At 52.6% G+C, this 21,801-nt stretch overlaps 2 protein-coding genes across 18 annotated transcripts in view; one reads left to right on the forward strand and one right to left on the reverse strand.

Annotated features, from left to right (window-relative positions):
* Positions 1 to 19,105, forward strand: part of SFI1 (SFI1 centrin binding protein) — a 99,673-nt gene extending 80,568 nt beyond the window's left edge. For 9 of the 10 annotated variants that reach the window (XM_025474611.3, XM_025474612.3, XM_035706638.2 and 6 more), the window contains 17 exons: positions 6,298 to 6,379; positions 6,614 to 6,792; positions 7,504 to 7,579; positions 8,041 to 8,136; positions 8,589 to 8,665; positions 9,657 to 9,759; positions 10,911 to 11,007; positions 13,648 to 13,808; positions 14,264 to 14,338; positions 14,975 to 15,049; positions 15,194 to 15,370; positions 15,448 to 15,707; positions 16,457 to 16,561; positions 16,653 to 16,884; positions 18,132 to 18,463; positions 18,687 to 18,798; positions 18,891 to 19,105. In XM_025474611.3, coding sequence (XP_025330396.1) covers positions 6,298 to 6,379; positions 6,614 to 6,792; positions 7,504 to 7,579; positions 8,041 to 8,136; positions 8,589 to 8,665; positions 9,657 to 9,759; positions 10,911 to 11,007; positions 13,648 to 13,808; positions 14,264 to 14,338; positions 14,975 to 15,049; positions 15,194 to 15,370; positions 15,448 to 15,707; positions 16,457 to 16,561; positions 16,653 to 16,884; positions 18,132 to 18,463; positions 18,687 to 18,798; positions 18,891 to 18,995 — 2,344 coding nt within the window. In that variant the 3' untranslated portion in view covers positions 18,996 to 19,105. The remainder of the gene's footprint in view (positions 1 to 6,297; positions 6,380 to 6,613; positions 6,793 to 7,503; positions 7,580 to 8,040; positions 8,137 to 8,588; positions 8,666 to 9,656; positions 9,760 to 10,910; positions 11,008 to 13,647; positions 13,809 to 14,263; positions 14,339 to 14,974; positions 15,050 to 15,193; positions 15,371 to 15,447; positions 15,708 to 16,456; positions 16,562 to 16,652; positions 16,885 to 18,131; positions 18,464 to 18,686; positions 18,799 to 18,890) is intronic. The other variant, XM_025474614.2, reaches the window with a different exon arrangement.
* Positions 19,051 to 21,801, reverse strand: part of PISD (phosphatidylserine decarboxylase) — a 43,242-nt gene continuing 40,491 nt past the window's right edge. For all 8 annotated transcript variants that reach the window (XM_025474628.3, XM_049101850.1, XM_049101851.1 and 5 more), the window contains exons 5-8: positions 21,576 to 21,714; positions 21,226 to 21,372; positions 20,916 to 21,076; positions 19,051 to 20,358 (exon numbers count right to left, since the gene is read on the reverse strand). In XM_025474628.3, coding sequence (XP_025330413.1) covers positions 20,134 to 20,358; positions 20,916 to 21,076; positions 21,226 to 21,372; positions 21,576 to 21,714 — 672 coding nt within the window. In that variant the 3' untranslated portion in view covers positions 19,051 to 20,133. The remainder of the gene's footprint in view (positions 20,359 to 20,915; positions 21,077 to 21,225; positions 21,373 to 21,575; positions 21,715 to 21,801) is intronic.

The following is a 21,801-nucleotide window of genomic DNA, read 5'->3' on the forward strand; positions in this document are numbered from 1 at the left end:
TAGAATCTCTGATGATACTACCTTGTGCATTCCTGATTTGGGTAATTTGTATTTTTTTCTCTTTTTTTCTTGATCAGTATTGCTACAAATTATCAGGATTTTGCTTTTTTAAAAAACTTTTGCTTTGCTAATTTTCTTATTATATATTTTTCTTATATTGATTCCACTTTTTCTTTTGTATCTCTTTCTACTTTTTTTTTTCTACTTACTTTGGATTTAATTTGCCTTCTTTTTCCTTTTTAACCTTCTTAAGATAGGAGCACAAATCACCCTCCCCTTTTTTTTAGTTTTTTAAAACAATCTTTACACCCAGTGTGGGGCTTGAACTCACAACCCTGAGATCAAGAGTTGCATTCTCCTCCAACTAGGTGCACCCACCTATTCTTTTTTTGTTGGGGGTAACTTTTCAATTTTAAATCTTTCTTTTTGAGAAAATTTTAAGCTGTAAGGTTTCCCTCTGCTTTAGCTTTATCCCACAAATTCTGAATTCTGTGTTTTTATCATCAACTAAAAATATATTCTAATTTCCCTTGTAACTTCTTCCTTGACCTATGGTTTATTTAGAAATATGTTATTTAGTGTTCAAATAGGAATTTCCACGGCAGCCCAGGTGGCTCAGCAGTTTAGCGTCTCCTTCAGCCCAGGGTGTGATCCTGGAGACCCGGGATCGAGTCCCACGTGAGGCTCCCTGCATGGGACCTGCTTCTCCCTCTGCCTGTATTTGTGCCCCAACCCCTCTGTGTCTCTCATGAATAAATAAGTAAAATCTTTTTTAAAAAAATAGGAATTTCCTTGATACATTATTGTTTTTAATTTAATTCCATTGTGACTAGAAAACATACCTTATGTAATTTCAGTTTTAGAAATGTATTGACATGTTTTGTAGTTAATATATGTGGTCTGTTGTTTTTTTTTTTTTTTTTCTTTTTTTTATGTGGTCTGTTTTGGTGAACCTTCTATGTGCACTTTATTTTTTCCTATGTGCACTTTAAAAGAATGTTCATACTATATTAGCTGGGTGTGAAGTTCTATAAATGTCTGTTAGGACAAGTTGGTAGTCATCTTCAAATTTTCTGTATCCTTACAAGTTATTTGTCTACTTGTTCTATCGATTATTAGAGAAAAATGTTAAAATTTGCTAGCTATGATTATGGATTTATCTATTTTTCCTGGTAATACTGTCAGTTTTACTTCATGTGTTTAGACGCTGTTATTTGGTCCATATACAGTTGGGATAGTTACATTTTCCTCATGAATTTTCCCTTTTATCATTTTGAAATGAATCTTTTTATTTTTGTTATATTTCTTTTCTCTAAGTTTGCTTTGATTTATAGTAAAATATCCTCACTAGCTTTTTTTGTATTTACAGTTTATGTGGTTTACCTTTCCCACTCTGTCTTCATATTTAATAAGCTTGTCTCCTGTAAACAGCATATAGTTGTGTCTTAATTTTTTATGTAGTCACAATCTCTGCTATTTTTAAAAAGATTTATTTATTTTTTTTAAGATTTTATTTATTTATTCATGAGAGACAGAGAGAGAAAGAGGCAGAGACACAGGCAGAGGGAGAAGCAGACTCCATGCAGGGAGCCTAACGTGGGACTCGATCCCGGGACTCCAGGATCATGCCCTGGGCCAAAGGCAGGCGCCAAACCACTGAACCACCCAGGGATCCCTAAAAAGATTTATTTATTTACTTGAGAGAAAGTGGGTGAGTGAGGGAGCATGGGAGGGTGAATAAAGAGGAGAGAGTCTCCCGTGCAGTCTCCACACCAAGTGTGGAGCCCAATGCAGACCCCAATCCCATGACCCCGAGTCAGACACTCAACTGTACCACCTAGGCATCCCTGACAATCTCTGCTTTTTAATTAGAGTGTGTGATTCATTTATATTTAATGTAATTGTTGGTGCGGTTAGGCTGAAGCCTACATCTGTTTTTTGTTTCTCTGTTTCTCCTTTTCTGCCATAGTCATTTAGAATTTATTAGTATTACGTTTTATTTCCTGCATTGACTTTTTAGCTCTATACCTTTTGTATTTTTTAAATTGTTATTCTAGGAGTTAAAGTACACATTGTTAACTTTTTACAGTTCTGTTCAGTTCTTTTGTACCACTTTATGTTAAAAGGAAGAGCATAAAAACAGTAAAATTCCTTTCCATCCTTAATGAGCTTCATTGTCACATATTTCGCCCATGTAATTTTTGCTTTAAACAGAATTCTTGGGATTCCTGGGTGGCGCAGCGGTTTGGCGCCTGCCTTTGGCCCAGGGCGCAATCCTGGAGACCTGGGATCGAATCCCACATAGGGCTCCCGGTGCATGGAGCCTGCCTCTCCCTCTGCCTATGTCTCTGCCTCTCTCTCTCTCTCTATGACTATCGGGATCCCTGGGTGGCGCAGCGGTTTGGCGCCTGCCTTTGGCCCAGGGCGCGATCCTGGAGACCCGGGATCGAATCCCACATCAGGCTCCCGGTGCATGGAGCCTGCTTCTCCCTCTGCCTGTGTCTCTGCCTCTCTCTCTCTCTCTCTGTGACTATCATAAATAAATGAAAGTTAAAAAAAAAAAAAATCTCTCTGTGACTATCATAAATAAATAAAAATTTAAAAAAATAATTCTTTTTTAAAAATTAAAAGATAAAAAATAATTTAAAAAAATAAAAATGATTTTTATATTTACCCACATATTTTCCATATCTAGTATTCTTTGTTTCTTCCTGTAGATGTGAGTTTTCATCTGTATGCTCTTATCCTTTCAACCTGAAGATCTTTTAGCACTTTTGTCTGTAAGTCAGCTGGAGATAAATTATCCTAGTGTTTGTTTATGGTTATTTCACTCTTGCTCTCATTTTTATTTATTTTTTATTTTTATTTATTTTTTAAGATTTTATTTATTTATTCATGAGAGACACAGGCAGAGGGAGAAGCAGGCTCCATGCAGAAAGCCCTATGTGGGACTCCATCCCGGGACTCTGAGATCACGCCCTGAGCCAAAGGCAGACTCTCAACCGCTGAGCCACCCAAGCATCCCTTGCTCTCATTTTTAAAGGACCTTTTCCTGGCTATAGAAAAATTAGTTTCTCTACCCCTCACTCCTGGGTCTTTTTTTTTTTTAAAGATTTATTTATGAGAGATTGAGAGCATGAGCAGGGGAGAGGGACACAGGGAGAGGGAGAAGCAGACTCCCTGCTAAGCAGGGAGCCCAATGCAGGGCTTGATCCCAGGACCTGAACCAAAGGCAGACACTTAATAGACTAAGCCACCCAGGTGCCCCCCACCCACCCACCCACCCAAGTCTTTAAAGACATTCTTCCCTTGTCTTCTGGCCTCCATTATTTCTGGTATAAAGTTACCCATCATTTGTATTGTTCTTCCCCTGAAATGTAATCTCTCTTCTGTTGCTTTTAAGATGTTTTTATTAATCTTTGATTTTTCAACAGTTTAGAGTATGATATGGTTAAGTGTAGTATTCTTGTGTTTATCCTGGTTGGGGTTAGTTGAGCTTCTTTTTTTTTTTTTTTTTTTTTTTAAAGATTTTATTTATTTATTCATGAGAGACACAGAGAGAGAGGCAGAGACGTAGGCAGAGGGAGAAGCAGGCTCCATGCAGGGAGCCCGATGTGAGACTCGACCCCGGGGCTCCAGGATCAGGCCCTGGGCTGAAGGCGGTGCTAAACCACTGGGCCACCGGGGCTGCCCGAGCTTCTTGAATCTGAGGTGTTTCCCCCTCCCACCCCCCACTCCAACCAAATTTGGAAAGTCTTTTACTATTATTTCTTTCAATAATTTATCTTCCCTGGGGCAGCACCTGGGTAGCTCAATCAGTTAAGTGTCTGACTGTTGATTTAGGCCTAGGTCATGAGATTGGGGTCCACACATGTGCTTGCTCACTCTAAATTAATTAACTAGTTAATTCATTAATTTATCTGCCCTATGTTCTCTCTTCTTTCTAAGTCTCTATGTTAGACCAGGTGATATTGTCCCATGGGTCACTGAGGCTCTGTTTAGTTTTTTTTTTTTTTATTCCTTTTCTCTCCATTTTTCAGGTTGGATACTTTCTATTGCTCTTTCAATAGAAAGTCTTCAGTGATCTCTTTCCTACAGTTTCTTATTTGTGGCTCATCCAATCATTTTTCTCCTTCAGGTATGAAACTTTTCAGTTCTAGAATTTTCTTTTTTTTCCCTCAATCATGGTAAACTATACATAACATAAAACTTACCATTTTAGTAATTTTTCAGTACACAATTCAGTGGCATTAAGTACATTTGCAATATTAGCCATCATCGCTGTGCATTTCCAGCACTTTTTCATCATCCCAAACAAATTCTGTATCCATTAAACACTAACTTCCCATTTCCATCTATTCCAAGCCCCTGAGAATCTCTACTCCACTTTCTGTCTCTGAATCTGCCTATTCTGGGTATCTCCGATAAGTGGAATTGGATAATATTAGACTTTTTGTGTTTGGCTTATTTCACTTAGCATAATGTTTTCAAGGTTTATTCATGTTGTAGCATGTATCAGAATTTCATTCTTTTTACTGAATAATATTTCATTGTATGGATATACCACAGTTTGTTCATCTGTATGTTAATGGACATGAGTTGTTTCTACCTTTTAGAAAAATGCTGCTGTAAACATTGGTGTACATACATCTGTTTGAGTCTCTGCTTTTAATTCTTTTGGTTATATACCTAGAAGTTGGATTACTGAATCAAATGGTAATTCTATGTTTACTTTTTGAGGAGCCACCAAAACATTTGGTTCTTTTTTGTAGTTTCTCTTTCTCTGCCAAGATTCCTTGTCGGCTAATTTTGTTCATCCTTCATTTAAGTACACAAACTTATTTATAATAAGTGTTTTTTAAGTGTTTGCTGATTCCAACATTTGGGTCATTGTTTTTCCAGACAGCAGTTTTTCCTTTAAAGGGTTTTGCATTTTATTCTGGTAGGCAATGGTTGCTATTTATTCTGGTGATTCCTGTTGATTCTATCAAGTGTGTTTCTATTCTTTGTGCGGGGTGTGTGTGTGTGTGTGTGTGTGTGTAAGATTTAATTTAATCTCTGTGCCGATTGTGGTGCTTGAACTTACAAACCTGAGATCAAGAGTTGCATGCTCTCCCAGGCACCTCATGTGTGGGTCTCTTTTTATTTTTGTCTTCAAAGTTAAAGCATGGCTCTTATTGCTGAGGCTTTGCCTTTCTGAATTCTGGGGTTCTCAGCAAAGTCTCTCTATTCAGACTGGGCTGAAACTCCATCTTCCCAGGCCTCTCTACCCTGTGCTAATCTCTATCCAGCAATCAGCCCTTAAGAGGCCACCTTGCTAGGCCTCATGGGGCCTGCCTGTACAGCCTTACCTGTGGACTGGGCAGACTCAACATAGAATTTTGGGTACTGCCCTTGCAGTGTGTGCAAAATGTCTGTGAGCATGCCTCTGGGGCAGGGCAAGTTCTCCACCTGCCCAGGTTCAGGAAGGCCACAGGTGCCCAGACCTTCCACTGCAGTCTTGAACTCTAATCTCTGCCTCAACTCAGCGAGACTGTCCTACTCTGCTTGGACTCCGTCCATCTGGCCCTGGTGTTCAGAAGAAAACTCAGGCAGAAAAACTGGGCAGCCAGGGGGCTCACCTTGTTTTTCAACTCTAAGGATGACAATCTGTGTTGCCTCTTCTCCAGGGCCTGAAAACAGTTGCCTCATATATTTTGTCCCATTGTTTTGCTAACATACAGCTCCTAGTGGCTGTTGACTAGTGGACCTGATTTTGTAGGCCTTCACGTCATTATGCTGAGTGGGGAGGCCTAAGCAAAGGTGACAGAGCAGGGGTTCTCAAATCTGTCTCCCCTGTCTACCTCACATGGAACACTTGTTTTAAATCCCGTTTCCTGGGGCCTGCTTCAGACCTGCTCAGTCAGTCCTGGAGACCTGGCATCTGGCTTTAACCACTTCCCCCAAGGAAATTTGTGTAGCAGCAGCCTGGCTGATCAGCACAGACCAGCTTTCACTACTGATTGTTGAGTACCATTGGTAATTTAGTGCAGAACTGAATTGAGGAGCCAGGGTCTTAAAGTCCGTCTTATTCATACCATGGCTGACACCAGAAATAACTTGGAAAGTACTGGGTTGTTTGGGGGGGGGGGTTTGATTACTGCTGTCTGCTTTCCTTCCCCTTCTCTTTCCTTTCTCCCCATCTCAACTTACCTCTTAGTAGCTTAAGAGGAAAAATCCAACTATTTGGAACTTCTCATTGCTTTTTGTAGTAATTTTAAGTGCTTTGTTTCCCATTATTACTATTTATCTTTTTAGGGAGACGTTGGAGAAGCAAGTATTTGCTATTTGGTGGCAGAAGATGTTTCAGCATCGAGAAAACCGCTTGGCAGAGAGAATGGTAAATGGCTGTCCTTGGGCAGGACCTGCTTCCCACACTGAGGGGTTGTCCTGCCTGTGACCAGGACTCCTGTTGACTTTGTCAGTGGAGTTTACATATGGCTTCTGGGCCAGGGCAGCTGTCAATGCCCATCTCTTTAGCCTTGGTCATTATCTGTGGCTTGTAGATTCTTCCTGGCTTCTGTACCCCCAGCTACTTGACCCATTGTGTTCTCTTCCTGCCATCCTGCCCCAGGCCATCCTTCATTCAGAGCGTCAGCTTCTGCAAAGGTCCTGGTCCATGTGGCATCAGCAGGCAGCAGCACGTCACCGGGAATGGCAGCGGCAAGCAGTGGCCTGTGCCCACCACCGCCACAGACAGCTCAGGAAGGCTTTCTGCATCTGGAGGGAGACTGCCCGAGGGCTCAGAACTGAGTGAGGAGTTGCTTCGGCCTCAGAAGCTTTTCCCATCTCAGGCCATCTGTGACCATAGCAGTAGTACCTCAGTGCTGAGTGCCTGTCAGAGGGTCATGTTAGCCTAGACTCTGGTTTCAAGTTCAAGAAATTCTGCCTAATACAGTCTATCTAAAACCAGGGCTGTAGTGGGAGGATCCTGGGGGACATCATGGAGCCAAAGGCAGGTGCTCAGCCACTGAGCCACCCAGGCATCCCTCTAGCTACATTTAATCTTCTCCCAAGTGGCCTGCACATGAATGTACTTCAGTACACTTGAGCCCTGTCAGGTGGTCTGCAAAAATTTGATTAGATGCTCCCTTTCCTGAGGGAAGATCCCAAGTCCTTTGGCAGCTTTTCAGAAAAGGTCTTTTTTTTTTTAAGCTTTTATTTACTTATTTGAGAGACAAAATGAGTGAGAGAGAAGATGAGCAGAGGGAGAGGGAGGAGACTCCCCTGCTGAGCAGGGATCCTGATGCGGGGGCTCAATCCCAGGATCCTCAGATCATGACCTGAGCCGAAGGCAGAGGCTTAACTGACTTAGCCACCCGGGCTTCCCCAGAGAAGGTCTTGATTCCTCCCTCCCCACCAATTTAAGCACCACTTGGCAGGGGCTAGGGACTGTGAGGGGTGCCCATCGAAGGGGCCTTGGCCAGGTCCAGGCTGCTGTGCTGACTCCAACCCTCCCCACAGGAAGATGGGCCTAGTGCTGGCTGCAGAGTTCCAAGCGGCCCGGCTCCTGCACTGGGCCTGGAGCCGGTGGAGGGAGGTAAGGCTGTGACACAGAGGCCACCCACATGTGGTTGTGGACAGGTGGAGCTGTGTGTCAGTGTAACTCAGAGCAGACATGGGGGCTTCTCTTCAGCCCCTCGGCAGCCACCTGCTTCTGAGCATGGGAGACAGTCTGGGCAGTAGAGGAGCAAGCACTAACCTGCTTAGTGAGGTGACTGGCTGAAAAATCCCGTGTTCTTTGGATATTTGTCCCAACTCACTGAACCTAAAATTCCTGGTCTAAGCATCGCAGGCATCCTGCTCAGGGTAAAAGTATTTAAACCACTGCCATTGCTTGGACACTTACCCTAAGTCAAGCACTTGCCCCATCTGATCCTCACAAGTTCCCTGAGAGATACCTATTCACAGATGAAGCCTTGTTAGGGTGGAGGGTAGGGGAGCAGTAGAAGAGGGAGACGTGCTGAGCCCCTCCTGCCCCGGGCCCCCCTCTGTCCACAGTGCCTGGCCCTGCACGCTGCTGAGCAGCGGAAGCTGATGCGCGCCAGCCTGCACCACCAGCAGGCCTTGCTGCATGGGACACTGCAGACCTGGGCGGTAGGGGCTGCCCCGTGCGTCCACCTCTCCTTCCGCAGGGTGGGGGGGATGCTGGGGATGATGTCTCCCTCCCTAGTTCTCCCTGCCCTTCCCAGTCATTCCACAAGCCTCACACGGAGCAAGTGTGAGGTCGGTGGGTCTTAACGGCCATGGGGCTGAGCTTTTATCCTGGCTCAGCAAAGTAGACACGAGTGCTATGTGGGGAGTACCAGCCTCCCCATCAAAGTGGCCCCTTGTCCAGGAGCCCATTGGCTTGACTTGTTAGGTGAGGACTTAGCGAGACCATCCTCTTCCCATTGTCCAGGTGCTCTTCTAGCCTTGGGACTTGGTGCTCTTGGCCTGTGCCCCCGTGTGGTGGGTGCTCTGGGCATCACAACACCTGTGAGGCATACCTGGGAGTAGGGAGTGGCACGGCCCCCAGGGTGGCCTCTAGTCCTCTCGGTCTCCTACAGACTTACCAGAGCCAGGTGCGGAGCATCCTCCAGGAGGTGGCAGCCAGGGAGAGCCAGCACAAGAGGCGGCTGCTGCGGTGAGTCTCCCAGCGTCTCTGAGCCCTGCCTGAGGAACGGGGCACATGCTTCAGACCCAGGCAGGTTGGGGCATCCTGACCAGGGCTAGAGGGAGTGCAAGCCTGGCTCCTCCTGCTGCTCCCAGTGTGGCTTTGGCTTCTCCAAAGCTGCTGTGTGTGGAGTGGGGCCTTGGGGCAGCAGCTGTCACCTGGACCTCTGTGACAGCTCCCACTTGTCTCGCTCCTCTAGACCCATCCCCTCCGCAGTGTCTCCTGCTCCAGAGCTGCAGTGACTCCCTTTGCTTCCCCGCCTGGCTCTCCAGGCCCGTCACTGACCCAGAGGCAGCTCTCACACCCTTGGAGGTCTCACCCGCTCACAGCTCCAGCTCCAGCTGCATCAGAGCCCATCGTCCAGCTCCTGCGAAACCGGGCTCTGCACTCCCTCCCCCCATGGGCCGCCCTCATTCTGCCCCCCCCCCCCCCCATTCAGCATACTGTATATGCCAGACTTCCAGTGGGTGGCAGGCCTCGTGGCCTTAACACCTCACCGTCCTTCAGGGAAGTGCCCATCCAGCCCCTCAGTGAATAAATTGGAGAGGGAATAACTGAACTTACTATGTGGCTAGCGCGTTGCTGAGGCTGGGGCGCCCTTTTGCCTCCTTCCATCTCTTTGGGCCTCATGATAGCACGGCTCCCCTGCGCTGCCCCCCACCTGCTCACTGCTCTATGTCCCCCTGCGGCATATACGTGTGCCAGGCTGTGGTATTTGGTATTGTCAGCACAGTGCCCCCAGCGCTCCCCCGGTGCCTGGCACAGAGCAGATGCTCACCTACCATGTGTCGAGTGTCCACGGCAGCATAAACACAGCTCTTGGTGAGACTGATATCCTTAGGTACAAGGAATCTGCACTTGATTGAGGAGTGAGCTGAAAAACTGGGAGGAATCCACAGAAACCTCACACTGTCTCTCTGCACTGGTGTCACCCCCAGCCCCTGGGCCTGTGTTCCTGCAGGAGTGTGTTCCGTCGCTGGAGAGAGAACACCCTGGCCCGAGTGAATGAAGCAAAGCAAACCTCCCGAGCAAGCACTCACTATAGGCGAACCTTGTGTTCCAAGGTGAGGCACGAAGAGCCCAGCTGGTCGCCCAGGAGGGTTTGGGACCTTGCTCCTGTGAGGGGGCGGCACCAAAGATTTGCACTGAACAGGGAACCTAGGAAACGGGCTCAGTCCCCCTCCTCCATACATACATACGCCCGTGGGAGCTGCCAGGTTTTATTTATTTATTTGTTTACTGAATTTTGAACCAATATCCATTGAAACAAAAACATGGTGAGCAAGCTGGTTATTATTAGAACCGTTACTTCTACACATGTGAAATATCCCCTGGGACAAACTAAGCATGCCTTGGTCTCTTCATCTGTCAGAAGAGGATGCTCACTCCTGCTCACCATGGCCGGTTTTGCAGCTGCAGAGGCTTTCTGAAAAGTGTAGAAATCCCAGGAACAGGAGATTGTTGGGAAGTGGCCCCCAAATGCCACCACACGGGGCCTACCCTATGCAGTAGAGGAGAGAGGGCATGCCGGGACACGGCTGTGGGAAGGAGTGTTACAGAAGACTCAGCTGGGGATGTTTTAGAAAAAAGCATTTTGCCCAGAGCTCTGAACAGCAGCAGTTCACCTGCTGAAAGGCCCAGCCGGGGGCCGGGGGGACTGGTCCTGACAATTCTGAAGCCCCCTGAGGGTGAGGAACAGTGACATAAAGTCAAGGCCCAGACTGTTGTCAGAGGGCTCTAAACCAAGCCCTGGAAGGAGGGTCAGGACTCTGCTTGGCTTCATGGCTCAGAAGGGAGGAGGCCTTTTTTGCAGGCAATGGAGTTTGTGCCTGGGAAGCAGGTGTCCCCCAGCTGCTTAGCTTCTTTTTAAAGGGTTCTGTGTGATTTTGTGTGTGTCTCAGTTTGAAAGTCTGCGTGCACATAGCCTGTAATTTTGTTTAACAAATGATAATAGAACAAAAGCCCACGTGGTGACTTGACTTCTCGATGGCCTGCTAGGAAGTTTAATTCCTATAGAAGGAGATACTGGGCTTCCTGTGGGAACTGGGGCCTTGGTCCATTGCCTGGGGTTTGTGGGGCGGGCTGCCGTGTCCCAGAATGTGTGTGAGGGCCGTCACTGCTTGGGCTTGTTCCACGAGGAGCTGCCCATGGAGCTGGGTGTCCCGGGAGGTCAGGATGTGCCGTGATCACTCTCTGCTCTGCATCTGCCCCATAGATCTTGGTGCAGTGGCAGGAGGCTGCATCAGTGCAGATATATTACCGACAGCAGGAGGACTGTGCCATCAAGGAGGCCCAGAAGGTGCTGGAGAGGGGTAAGTGGAGCTCCTGGCCACTGGGGCGAGGAGCGTGAGGACACAGAACTGTCTTGTGTTCCATTTGCTTCCCCTTAGTTTCTGTATTCTTCTCACGTGTGTGAGTTTCCTGTCGCTAAGATAATAGTACCGTGGACTGGGAGGCTTCCACCAACACAAAATTGCTCTCTCCGCGTTCTGGAGGCCACATCTCAAATCAGGATGTCAGCAGAGCCTTGATTCTTGTGAAGCCCAGAGGGGAGGAGGCTGCCTTTGCCTCTTCCAGCCTCTGACGGCACCAGCAGGGCACCTCTTGGCTTGCAGACACATCCCTCCAGTCGCGGCCTCTGCCGGCACAGGGCTGTCTCCCCTGCATCCGTGTCTGTTCTTAGACCCCAGTCCTCCTGGATGAAGGGCTCGCCCTACTCCAGATGGAGTCAGCTGATTGCACTGACCGTCTTGCCAAACAACATCAATTCTGAGTTCGGGATGAGGTTCTGGGTTTGGGAGGGGGGTGAGCATTCTTATCCCAGCCAGTGGTCAACCAGTTTATATTCAAATGCAAAAAAACAAGACTTAAAAACTGATTTTTTTAAAGATTTTATTTATTAATGAGAAACACACGGAGAGAGAAGGGCAGAGACACAGGCAGAGGGAGAAGCAGACTCCATGCAGGGAGCCCGACGTGGGACTTGATCCCCCGTCTCCAGGATCACGAAGTTGGCACTAAACTGCTGAGCCATGGGGGCTGCCCTAAAAACTGATTCTTAAGGAGTCGAGGGTGGGGTGGTTTTGATGGGAAGGTCTTCTAGGGACTGCTGCTTCTCAGCTCAGCCGTCATGTAGGGTCCTGCCTCCTTGTGTGGCCGGGCCCTGATCTGTCTAGGGAGCAGTGGCCTTGGGTGGGCAGTCTGACTCCCTGCTGCACAAACAGCCCAGGGATGATGGTCTAGACAGGAGCAGAGATTTGATGCAGGGAAACTGAGGCACATGGCCCTGCCATGGGGCATCTGGCACTCCGAGGGCACAGTCAGGGGTTAGAATAAATGAAAATACAACCGGAAATGAAAACAAACAGAAGTGGTTTAAGTCAGACGGTAGGGAAAACACTTCAAGTTGTTGGTTTAGTTGTTTAGTTCCAGGACAGAAATTGATCAACTTTGGTTTGGTTCTGACTGCAGTGTTTGTGTTGATAAACACACCTTTCTGCTCTGGATGGAACCTTGGGGTCAAACATCCCACACCTCCTCCACCCCTAATGTGCGTCTCTGTGTCCTCTCACTACCCCCGGACCTCAGAAACCAGTGCTTGTGTTTCTAGTTCACTCCCAAGAAAGAAGTGGAGGAAAAAAAAAAAAAAAAGAGTGGAGGGCTTCAGGCCATCCTGTGGCCTCTGGACGGAGCTTTGGCATCCAGCGCTATAGAGGCCTTGCTGGTGGGGGTCAGATGGCCACAGTGGGTGTTAGAGGTGACAGGCCCGGGGTGCAGCCTGGAGCTGCTTCTCTCACAGGACTGAGGGGAAGGCAGCTTTCTGTAAAAGGGGGACCCTGGGGTTGCTGTGTCCATTACAGGTGGTACAGAGGGTTCTCTGCACAGCAGGTGCACACTCAGTACCTGGGGAACCATGTCTGGGCTTAGTTGAGGCCTCGAGTCTCAGGTGCACGCTGGCAGTCTGGGGGTGAGGCTGCGTGCTGGGGGAGGACGAGCTCAGGGTGACGTGTTGGAAGACACATTCAACACAGTGCCTAGTACAGGCGGGGTCAGATGCTGGCTGTGCAGCCTCGGCAAGGCCTCTCCGTGCCTCAGTTTCTCCGTCTATAAAATAGGGATAACAGTACCTGCCTCTTAGGGTTGTCATAAGGATCCAGTGAGATAGACACACTTGAAGCAGTACCCAGGAAGTTATTAGCACTTGGTACTAATGCTTCATCTCCAGGCATGTGAATCCTCCTCCTCTGCCCCCTCCAGCAGGTCCCAGAGGACACCCCATCTTGGCATCAGTGCACTGGTAGCAATGCTCTTCTGTTGTCTCTAAAAGAAATGTGTCTCGGGGCCTAAGAAAAGGGAAAAACGTAAAAGAAAAAACCAAGAAACAAAAAACCAGAAGAAAGTGCTTACCCTCCCTCACGAGAGAATCTGGTGACACAGAAACAAAATGCATGCTGTAGCCAGCCCCTGCCTGCCTGCAGAGCGTGGAGTGTGAGACACGGCCCGCAGACGCTGTGCCTCCTCCCAGGCCAGGCTTGAGCTGCCTGGACTCTCTAAGCCTTGATTTTGTCAAAATAGGGCCGTGCCCCCCACTCCCTCCGAGAGAGGGTCTTAGAGGGTCTTCTCATCTGCGTGCCCAGCAGTGTCCTGTGAGCCACCGTTCCTCAGGCCACTGCGACACCCGGCCACCGGGGACAGGCTGGTGGTTCTGGCAGGCCCTCAGGAGCACAGTAGTCCACAGCACTGATCCCGGCCCCCTGCATGCTCACAGCCACTGAAGGTGGCCAGAGCTGTCGTCACAGAGTGTCCACTGTCCACACGTGGAGGTTTTACTGAGCGTGGGCTGACATCCATCTCTACCCCCACATGGCCTTTTCAGCTCTGAACCTTGACTGTTCTAGATGGGTTTGTAGAAGCCCCCCTAAAGAGCAAACTCTGACTCTGATTTGCCCTAGGCTGTCTCAGGATGTGGTTTCGGCGCTGGCGGGACCAAGGCCAGAGGGCGGCCCAGCAGAGAGTCCAGCTTAGGCGGGCAGCTGGGCATCACGGCCGGCGGCTGCTGCTGCAGACCATGGCCCGGTGGAAGGCGCACCATCTCGGCTGTGTCAGGAAGCGGGTGAGGCAGGCAGCGGCTCCCCAGGTGCCACTGTGCGGGGGCTCTCCGGGCTGGGCGACCACCACCTGGGGAAGAGGAGGGCTCTCTGGCAGAACCCACGACCACCAGGATGGGTGCTGGGTGGTTGGGGTCCAGCGGCCGCAAGGCTGCAGGAGCCTTTCTGGGAAGGCTAAGGGAAGCTGGCCTCTGGGTCGGGTCTCCCTCAGGCAGCAGATGGCCCAGCACAGAAATGTGGCTCATTCTGAACCATGGGGTGTCAGAGCTGGGAGACATCCAGAGTCACCTAGATGCTCCTGCCCAGTGCAGGAGGCCCTTGGCTTCATCTAAGACTCCTCTTGGGGACCGGGAGGCAGGGTGAGGGGGGCAGTTCTCTGGGCCTGGAGCCTCTCACCCCGAAGCTGCTCCCAGGTGATGGGACGTGGGGCCCTGATGGCTTTTCACTGCCCTCTCCCCAGCTCCTACAGAGGCAGGGCGCCCAGCTCCTGGCCCAGACTCGCAGCCGGGCCTGCTTCCACCAATGGAAACAACAGGTGGGAGCCAGCAAGAAGCCCCTTCCCCTTCCCACTGCCTCCTGAACCCACATTTAACTTTTTTTTTTTTAACTATTTTTATTAAGTAATCTCTATGCCCAACTTGGAGCTCAAACTCCTGACCCCAAGATCAAGAGCCCCATGCTCCACTGACCAAGCCAGCCAGGCGCCCCCACATTTAATGTTTTTAATTCCACCCTCATCCCAGGGCTCCCCCAACCCCAGTCATTTCCCAGCACTGCCAGCTCCTTCCACCTGTGATGGTACAAGTCCAGGTCACTTCAGGGCCCTGTTTCCGCAGTGTCACATTAAAATATATTTTAGGGTAATATTTCAAAAATTAGTATGAAATGCATTTTAAGTCGTTGCCAAGGACTTGATAAGACACCCAGCAGCAAACCTTCCTGTGCACATGTCTGGTGAGCGCGGCACTGGCTCCCCTTGTTCCCTCCCCCAGTGCCGGGCTCTTTGCCTTTGATCTTCCCAAAGGATCACCTTCCATGGCCTCAGGGCCAGGCAGCCTTGGGCCCTTGCAAGCTGAGGGCAACAGCACCTTTCTGAACAGGGTCTCTGGTCCTGGTCAGAGTGGCCTCCCTGCAGGCAAGACTCCCATCATCTTCTCTGTCTGGCCCACAGCTGGCAAACAGGAGGCGGGAGCAGCAGGGCACAGCACGGGCCCTGTGGTTCTGGTCCTTCTCACTACAGGCAAAGGTAATGGGCGCTCCACTCGCCACCACCCCTGCCTCTCCCGGGAGAGGACTGTGCCCCTGTGGAGGGCAGGGTGGGTGGTGGGCACAGCCCCGGGGAGACCCTTAAGCAAAGAGAACCAGACCTCATCTCCTCCTCTCCCCGGAGGTGTGGGCCGCGTGGCTGGGCTTTGTGCTGGAAAGGCGGAGGAAGAAGGTGCGGCTGGAGCGGGCCGGGCAGGCCTACCACCAGCAGCTCCTCCGGGAGGGTGCCACTCGCCTCTTGCGGTTCGCAGGCAGCATGAAGGCCTTCAGGCAGCAGCTGCACGCCCAGCAGCAGGAGCAGGTGAGCCCTGGGTCCCGCACCCCTCCTCACGGGCAGCAGGTGGGACACGGCATGACCTGACCAGAGGCCTGTTGCAGGCGGCTCACAGTCTCCACCGTGCAGTCCATCGCTGTGCCATGCTCTGGAAACAGAAGGTTCTGGGCCAGGGCAAGGAGCCTCGGCCCCTACCCACCATGCCCCGCAGGAGAGTGACATTTGACAGTCCCCTTCCCACCTGTGTTGCTGCTGGGGCTGGGGATGCCACCCTGGAGACCAGGAGGCCAGGAGATCCTCATGTGCCCTGGGGGGCTCTGGGCAGCCTGTCCCTGGCTGCCGGGGACCCCCAACTTCTAGAGCTGTGAGTAGCCCATCCCTCGCCTCTTGCTCTTCTTGGCCTGGAGCAAAAACTTGGCCGATACAGGAGGAAAGTCATGGCTGAGCCACATGGATCCCTATCTCCAGCAGGATCCTATCCCTCCCATTCCATCAGGCCCCCAACGAAGGGACCCTGGCCTGTTACTGCAGAACATGGCGGGGAGAACACATAGTTTAAGAAAAAAAAAAAAAAAAAGGAATAGGCTACAGGGTAGACCCGCCAGTCTCCTTGCAAGCTTTGCCCCTTACAGCCAGGAAATGGGCTCCCTCTAGGAAACCCCAGTTCGTGACCTGGTCCATCCCCGCACACCGGGCTGATGCAGCTCTCGGCTCCCCAAGCGACCAGCATGGCCTGAGCTTGGCGGAGGTCCCCAGCGGGGTGGGGGACTGGCCTGCGCCTTGGCCTGCTCCACTTTCCTTGCCATCCGACCCTGACAGGGCCTGACCCTGATGAGGCTGCTCCCCCTCTGATGTGGGAGGAGCACTTCCGTCGCCTGGTTTGCTGTCGAGGTCAAATGAGTGGGTGAGGCATCCCCCATGGCATCAGGCTCACTTCACTGGGATTACCGGACGTTCTGTATGGCCGAGGCCCACCCTAGGTGGTGCCCCAGGTCACCTGCCAACCTGGGGCAAGGGCCTTTCCTTCTCTGGCTGCCAGTCTCCCTATAAGATTGGAGGGATCAGACTGGATGCCCCAGGCAGCTGAGAGAACAGGCCTGCATTTCTTCCCAGAAATGCTACCCGCTTGGCAAGAAAGCAGCCTCGACGTCCACATTTCCTGCTGGAGCCTGTGCAGAGCCAGAGGCCCCAGGGGTGTGGCAGCCTCAGGGGAAAAGGGTATGTTGTGTGGGCTAAGGTGGGTGGCCTCCTTTCCTTCCTGCTCCTCATGGGGGGACCTTGGCCTGACCAGCTCCTGCCTCCTGCTTAGGTCTGAGGCACCTCAGGAGTGTGACCGAGGCCTGGTCTGGCCAGCAGGCCCTTCCCTGATGAGGCCTTTCCCACCAGAGGCCTGGATGGCACTGGTCCCAAGCAGCCCTTCACCCCAGCCCAGGGCCCTGCTGGGTCGCCCTGGCCTGAAGCTGCCCCCCACATTGAAGACAGGCCCAGAGCTGCTGCCCCCTTCATCCTTCATGCCGTGTGGAGTGGAAGCACCTGCCAGGGTGAGTCCTCCCGGTCACCTGGGGGTCATTCTTTGGTTGGGCCTTCGGTGCTTTTCCTCAGGTACTCGGTGCTGCTGCCACAGCTGAACTCATTGCTGCCAGAGCTACTCGCGCCAGAGGGCGCAGGGAAGGCACCCACGTTCACCACATGCAGGTGCCCCCATCCTAGAGACATGGTATGGAAAGGCTGCCCAGGCCCCCACTTGGGAAGCTTCTATCCTAGAGGTGGAGCCCCAGACACTGCAGACCGTGGAGGGTCCTGCGGGCCCTGGGGAAGCATCTGGATTTTAAGAAAAGTAGGAAATGGTGGGGGCTGGTTTGGCCTGCTCTGCCCCCATGGCCCAGCAGGTGCTGGGAGCCAGGAGTAGGTGGTGGCTGTGGTGCGGGCAGATCCCATCGTGGGAGGCAGAATAGGCAGGACCTGCTCCGATGGGTCTGATAAGGGTGAGGAAGGAATCCAGGATGGCTCCTGGGTATCTGGCCTGAGTAACTCCAGGAATAATGAGTTCTTTTACTGAAAGAGGGAAGACGGGGGGTGGGGGCTCAAGGGCTTGTTTGGGGTAAAGCCTGGAGAGTCTGTCTTGAGCCTGTCAAATTTGAGATCAAGTACCAAGGTTCTGAGTGTGGCCTTCAGAGAGCAAGTCAGGGCTTGAGAGCAAGAGAGTCTGCAATGTACATTGAAGGTTAACTCCTGGGAACCAAAGAGGTCACCTGGGAGGAAAGGGGCGGTGGCTCCCTGGGGCAGGTGACATCCAGGTGGAGGAGTCCAGGCTGGGATGGCACGGTGGTATGGGAGGCCCACGTGCTCAGAGAGAAGACAGCGGCAGGGTTGGGCCATGCCAAGAGCTGGTGCTGAGGGGAGCTGGTCAGTGTCACTGGAAGGTACTGGAGGGTTGTAGATGTGTGGTCTGACCAGGACGATTGCCTTTGACCACCTTTCCTCACTGATGTGCAGGGTCACGGTTCAGATCAGGGTCAGGGTAAAACTGCTGCTTGGAGAGGTGCTGAGCCAGGCCCTGGAGCAGGGGTGGGACTAGACTGCACAGGTGAGGGGTGTTCCTCGGGATCCTGCGGGACTTCCTCCCTTGTGTCGGGTCTGAAGAAAGGGGCAGGGGTCAGGACTAGACTGGGTGAGCTGGTCAGGTCAAGTCCTACAGCCTTACCTCCCCACGCCCTGCAGTGGGCAGCCTGGGTGCCTCCCCCAGCCTTCCTCCCAGCTTCTGTGCTCACCCGTCCTCCCTTTCCAGGCCTCTGCACAGCCCACCACTCCTGGGCTCACACTTCAGGCCTCGCCATCCCCAGCCAGTGTCCCTCAGTCCCGCCTGCTGCTTCCTGGGGACTTCATGGGCACTGGGCGCAGCTCTGGAACCATGGGTGTGCACCCAAAGCCTGTCAGCACTGCGAGCACTCGGGCCGCTCCTGGTGCCTGGGCTCCCTCCACTCAGCCTTGGCCTAGCCGAGAGGGGGGTCAAGATCAAGCCTGTTCTCCTATCACCGCGGGCCACGACGACCTGGAGGCTGAGCTTGAGAGCATCCAGCAGCAACTGCAGGACTACCAGACCATGAAGCAGAATCTCTCGTAAGACCCAGAAAACCCCAGGTGTTTCCCCACAGCTGGCTTTGGGGTGGGGGTGTCCTTGGGCAACTTGGGCCCACCCAAGTTGCTTGCTGAGCTGGGTGGTGGAGGACAGAACACAGCCACCCTCCCCACCTCCCATCAGAAGTAGCAGATGTGCCGCTTCCTCCCCTGGAGGTGCTGCCACAGGCCGGCCAGGCCAGCAGCAGGTGTCTCACTCCCTCAGGTCCTGCCAGCGGCAAGCAAGAAGCCTGCGCAGGTGGCTGGAGCTGAGCCAGGAGGAGCCCAGGCCTGAGGACCAGGAAGCAGAGCAGCAGGTGCAGGAAGAACTACAGGAGGTGAGGCCTTAGGCAGCCCTGGAACAGCTTTCTCCCCTCCTATCTCCGCGCTTTGTCTCCGCTCAGCCTCCTGCCCCTCCCCCTGTCCCCAGGTGGAGCTGCAGATCCAGCAGCTGGCCTCTGAGCTCCAGGCCCAGCGCCAGCCCATCCGCGCCTGCATCGCCCGTGTCCAGGCCCTGCGGCAGGCTCTGTGCTAGTCACTGCCCCTGGGAGGCCTCAGCCCACCTCCAGGAACAGAACGCAAAGCTGCAATGAGTTTAATTTTTTTATTTCAAAACGTTGCAATTAAATGAATTACTGTTCAGAAGTCTCCTACTTTTCATACAAAAATACTGTGCTACTGATACAGTTGAAAGAGTTCAAATGGCTTCTCCTGCAGGAGAAATTCACAGCGTCCCCAGGAAACCTGAATCCTGGCCCCACCGTCAGCGGCTCCCTAAGGACTGTGTACCTATTACCTGGGGACAGGTGTTGTAGGCACTGACCTGCCCCCCCCCTTTCCCAATACACCAAGGCTCCTTGGCCTCCAACACCAGCCCCTGAATCAATAGCAGCAACTTACCATGTTTCTGTAGGTCTGGGTAGGAGGGGAGGATGAGCTTCCCCCGGCCCCTCCTAGGCCACCACTACCTGCCTGTCCATTCACTTGGGACACCATTCAAGGGGCTCAGTAATTGGTCCTGCCACTGGAAAGAGGACTCGCCAGCTCTGGAGAGTCCCTCACTGGGGCCTGTAAAGCGCCATGCCATGGTGTCCCCCCCAGAAGATGCTGGCGGAGCCAAGGATGATGTGTTCGGCCACAAGTGCAAAGAGACAGCTTTTCTCAAACGAGCAGGGTGGGTGAATTGGGAACAGAAAGCGGTTGTGTTAAAGGCCACATGGTGCTGCTCTGGGGGCAGCACAGCCCAGTCGGTGCAGGCGAGGCAGATGGGGAGGCTGGAAAGCAATGATGAGAGCAGCAAGAACACACATAACCACTTTTCTGTCTTACAACAGAAATCAAGACCAACGGGACATCCAGCCAGGAGACGTAGGGTCTCCCAATTTATACAATAGGTTAAAAAATATCCAAAAGGGAATTTGAGATCATCTTGGCCTGCACATTCTCTCTTTTTAGGGTAGGAAGAGGGAACGACGTAGGTCCAGGGTCGACAGGGACTCTGACCTCATCTACACCTCGGGGACGGCAGGAAGCAGTCACCCAGGTCCTGCCTGGTTGGACCCCACAGGCTTGAGACTGTCCCCTTCCCAGACAGCCATGGAGGCTCCCCCTAAAAGACCCTCCCGTTTCTGTCTGAAAAAGCTCCCTCAGTAGCCGTTGCCAGGAAGGAGGCCCTAGAGTGAGCCCAGAGCCTCTCCGAACCGGATCTTCTGTCCCGCTTTCAGCTTAAAGTTGAAATCCTTGGGGGCCTCAAAGATGAGCACGATGGTGGAGCCCAGGTTGAACTCGCCCAGGTGCTCGCCCTTGCGCATGGGGATGCCCTCCTTGTTGGCGTGGGTCACGAAGCTGAAGTCATTGTAGGAGCCCTTGCTATAGCGTGGGCTGTTTGTGTGCAGGTCCTGCAGGAGGTCAGGGGCAGAGAGTGTGGAGTCTGCTCCTGGACTCGGAACACACCTCTGCTGCCTGTCCCCAACCCAGCCTGGAGAGGGAGCTGGGGACAGTGACTCAGCCCATAAGCCAAGTCTAACAAGACAGTCCCCAGACCCAGCTGTGAACTAGGACATGGGGGCCACAGAGGAATCAAACCCCAATCTTCAGCACCCAGAGCTGGCCAGAGGCAGTCGCAAGCTGCCACTAAGAAGGGCAGCCCCCCACCACCCAGGGAAGGGTGGGCACCAGCCGCCCTTCCCATCCGTATGCCCCACCCTGAGCTTGACATTCCCCCTGGGTTCCCCCTCCAGCCATCTCTAGCCAAGCAAGTAACAGCACATCTGGCATGGGGACTGGCAGAGTGGGAACCCAGGGCCCAGCCCCTCCTTGGGGCAGCCGCTCCACAGAACGAGGCCTGGCAGGGGACGTGCCCTTCTAGAACTCACAGTACCGACGGACCTGGCTCCATGGGGAAGGGGGTGGGGGAACCCCATGTGTCCCAGCTCTTGGGCCTGGCTCTGCTTACCCGGTCAAAGTAGATGCGTATAGAGCCCACGTTGGTGGCCCCCACAGCCGTCAGCGAGAAGAAGCCGTGTTTCCAGTCCCCAGTGAGGACCACCCGCTCGTTGTGGCAGAAGAGCTCTTTGATCCAGCGGGCCATGCCAGGGTTCACGGACATCAGGGAGCCTATGGGGACAGGGACACTGCCATTTGCCACCTGCAGGGAGACCAGGCCCCCCCGGAGCCCCACGTCCATCCCCTGCTGCCCACACCCGGCCAGACTAAAGCAGTCGCCTTCTGGCCTCTGCACCCTGAATGTGGAGCCTCTGGCCGACCTGGGAAATGGCGCCGGTGGGAAACGGTCCAGTCAGTGGGAGAGTGGAAGCAGTGGTAGTCCCCAGGGGCCAGGTAGATGACACAGTGGTAGAGCTCATTCCCTTCTCGAGTGACCAGCTGGTTCCTGAAGGAGCCGCAGGGGGTGGCTGCGGGAGGCAGACACGAGCACCAGGCTCTCAGATGGGTGCCTGAGCCTGTGTAGCCTCACCGTGGGCTTCCGGGAGCCCCAAAGCTCCACGCGGCCATTCCTGGCCCTCCCTTCCCTCCCCATGCCCCCATCCTCCTTCCTGACGACCAGCCCAGCCACGCCAAAACAGGGCCCCAAGGCCACCACCAGGCCGCAACCCACCTGGTGCAAAGGGCAGGTCATCTGTGGACGTGCGCGGACCCAGGAAGGACTCCAGTGAGTAGGTGACCCCCTTCACCTGCTCGACCTCACAGTTCTTCACCTGCCCAAAGTTCAAGATCTTCCCATCTGAAGGGCTGATCTGGAAGGGCCGAGAAAGGCTTGCTGCTAGGGAGGCAGGGGGACTTGGGGCCCAGCCTAGGAGGAGGACCCACGGGCCACCCGTGGA

The sequence above is a fragment of the Canis lupus genome, chromosome 26, assembly GCF_003254725.2.
Source record: "Canis lupus dingo isolate Sandy chromosome 26, ASM325472v2, whole genome shotgun sequence".
In the NCBI taxonomy this organism is placed as follows: Eukaryota; Metazoa; Chordata; class Mammalia; order Carnivora; family Canidae; genus Canis; species Canis lupus.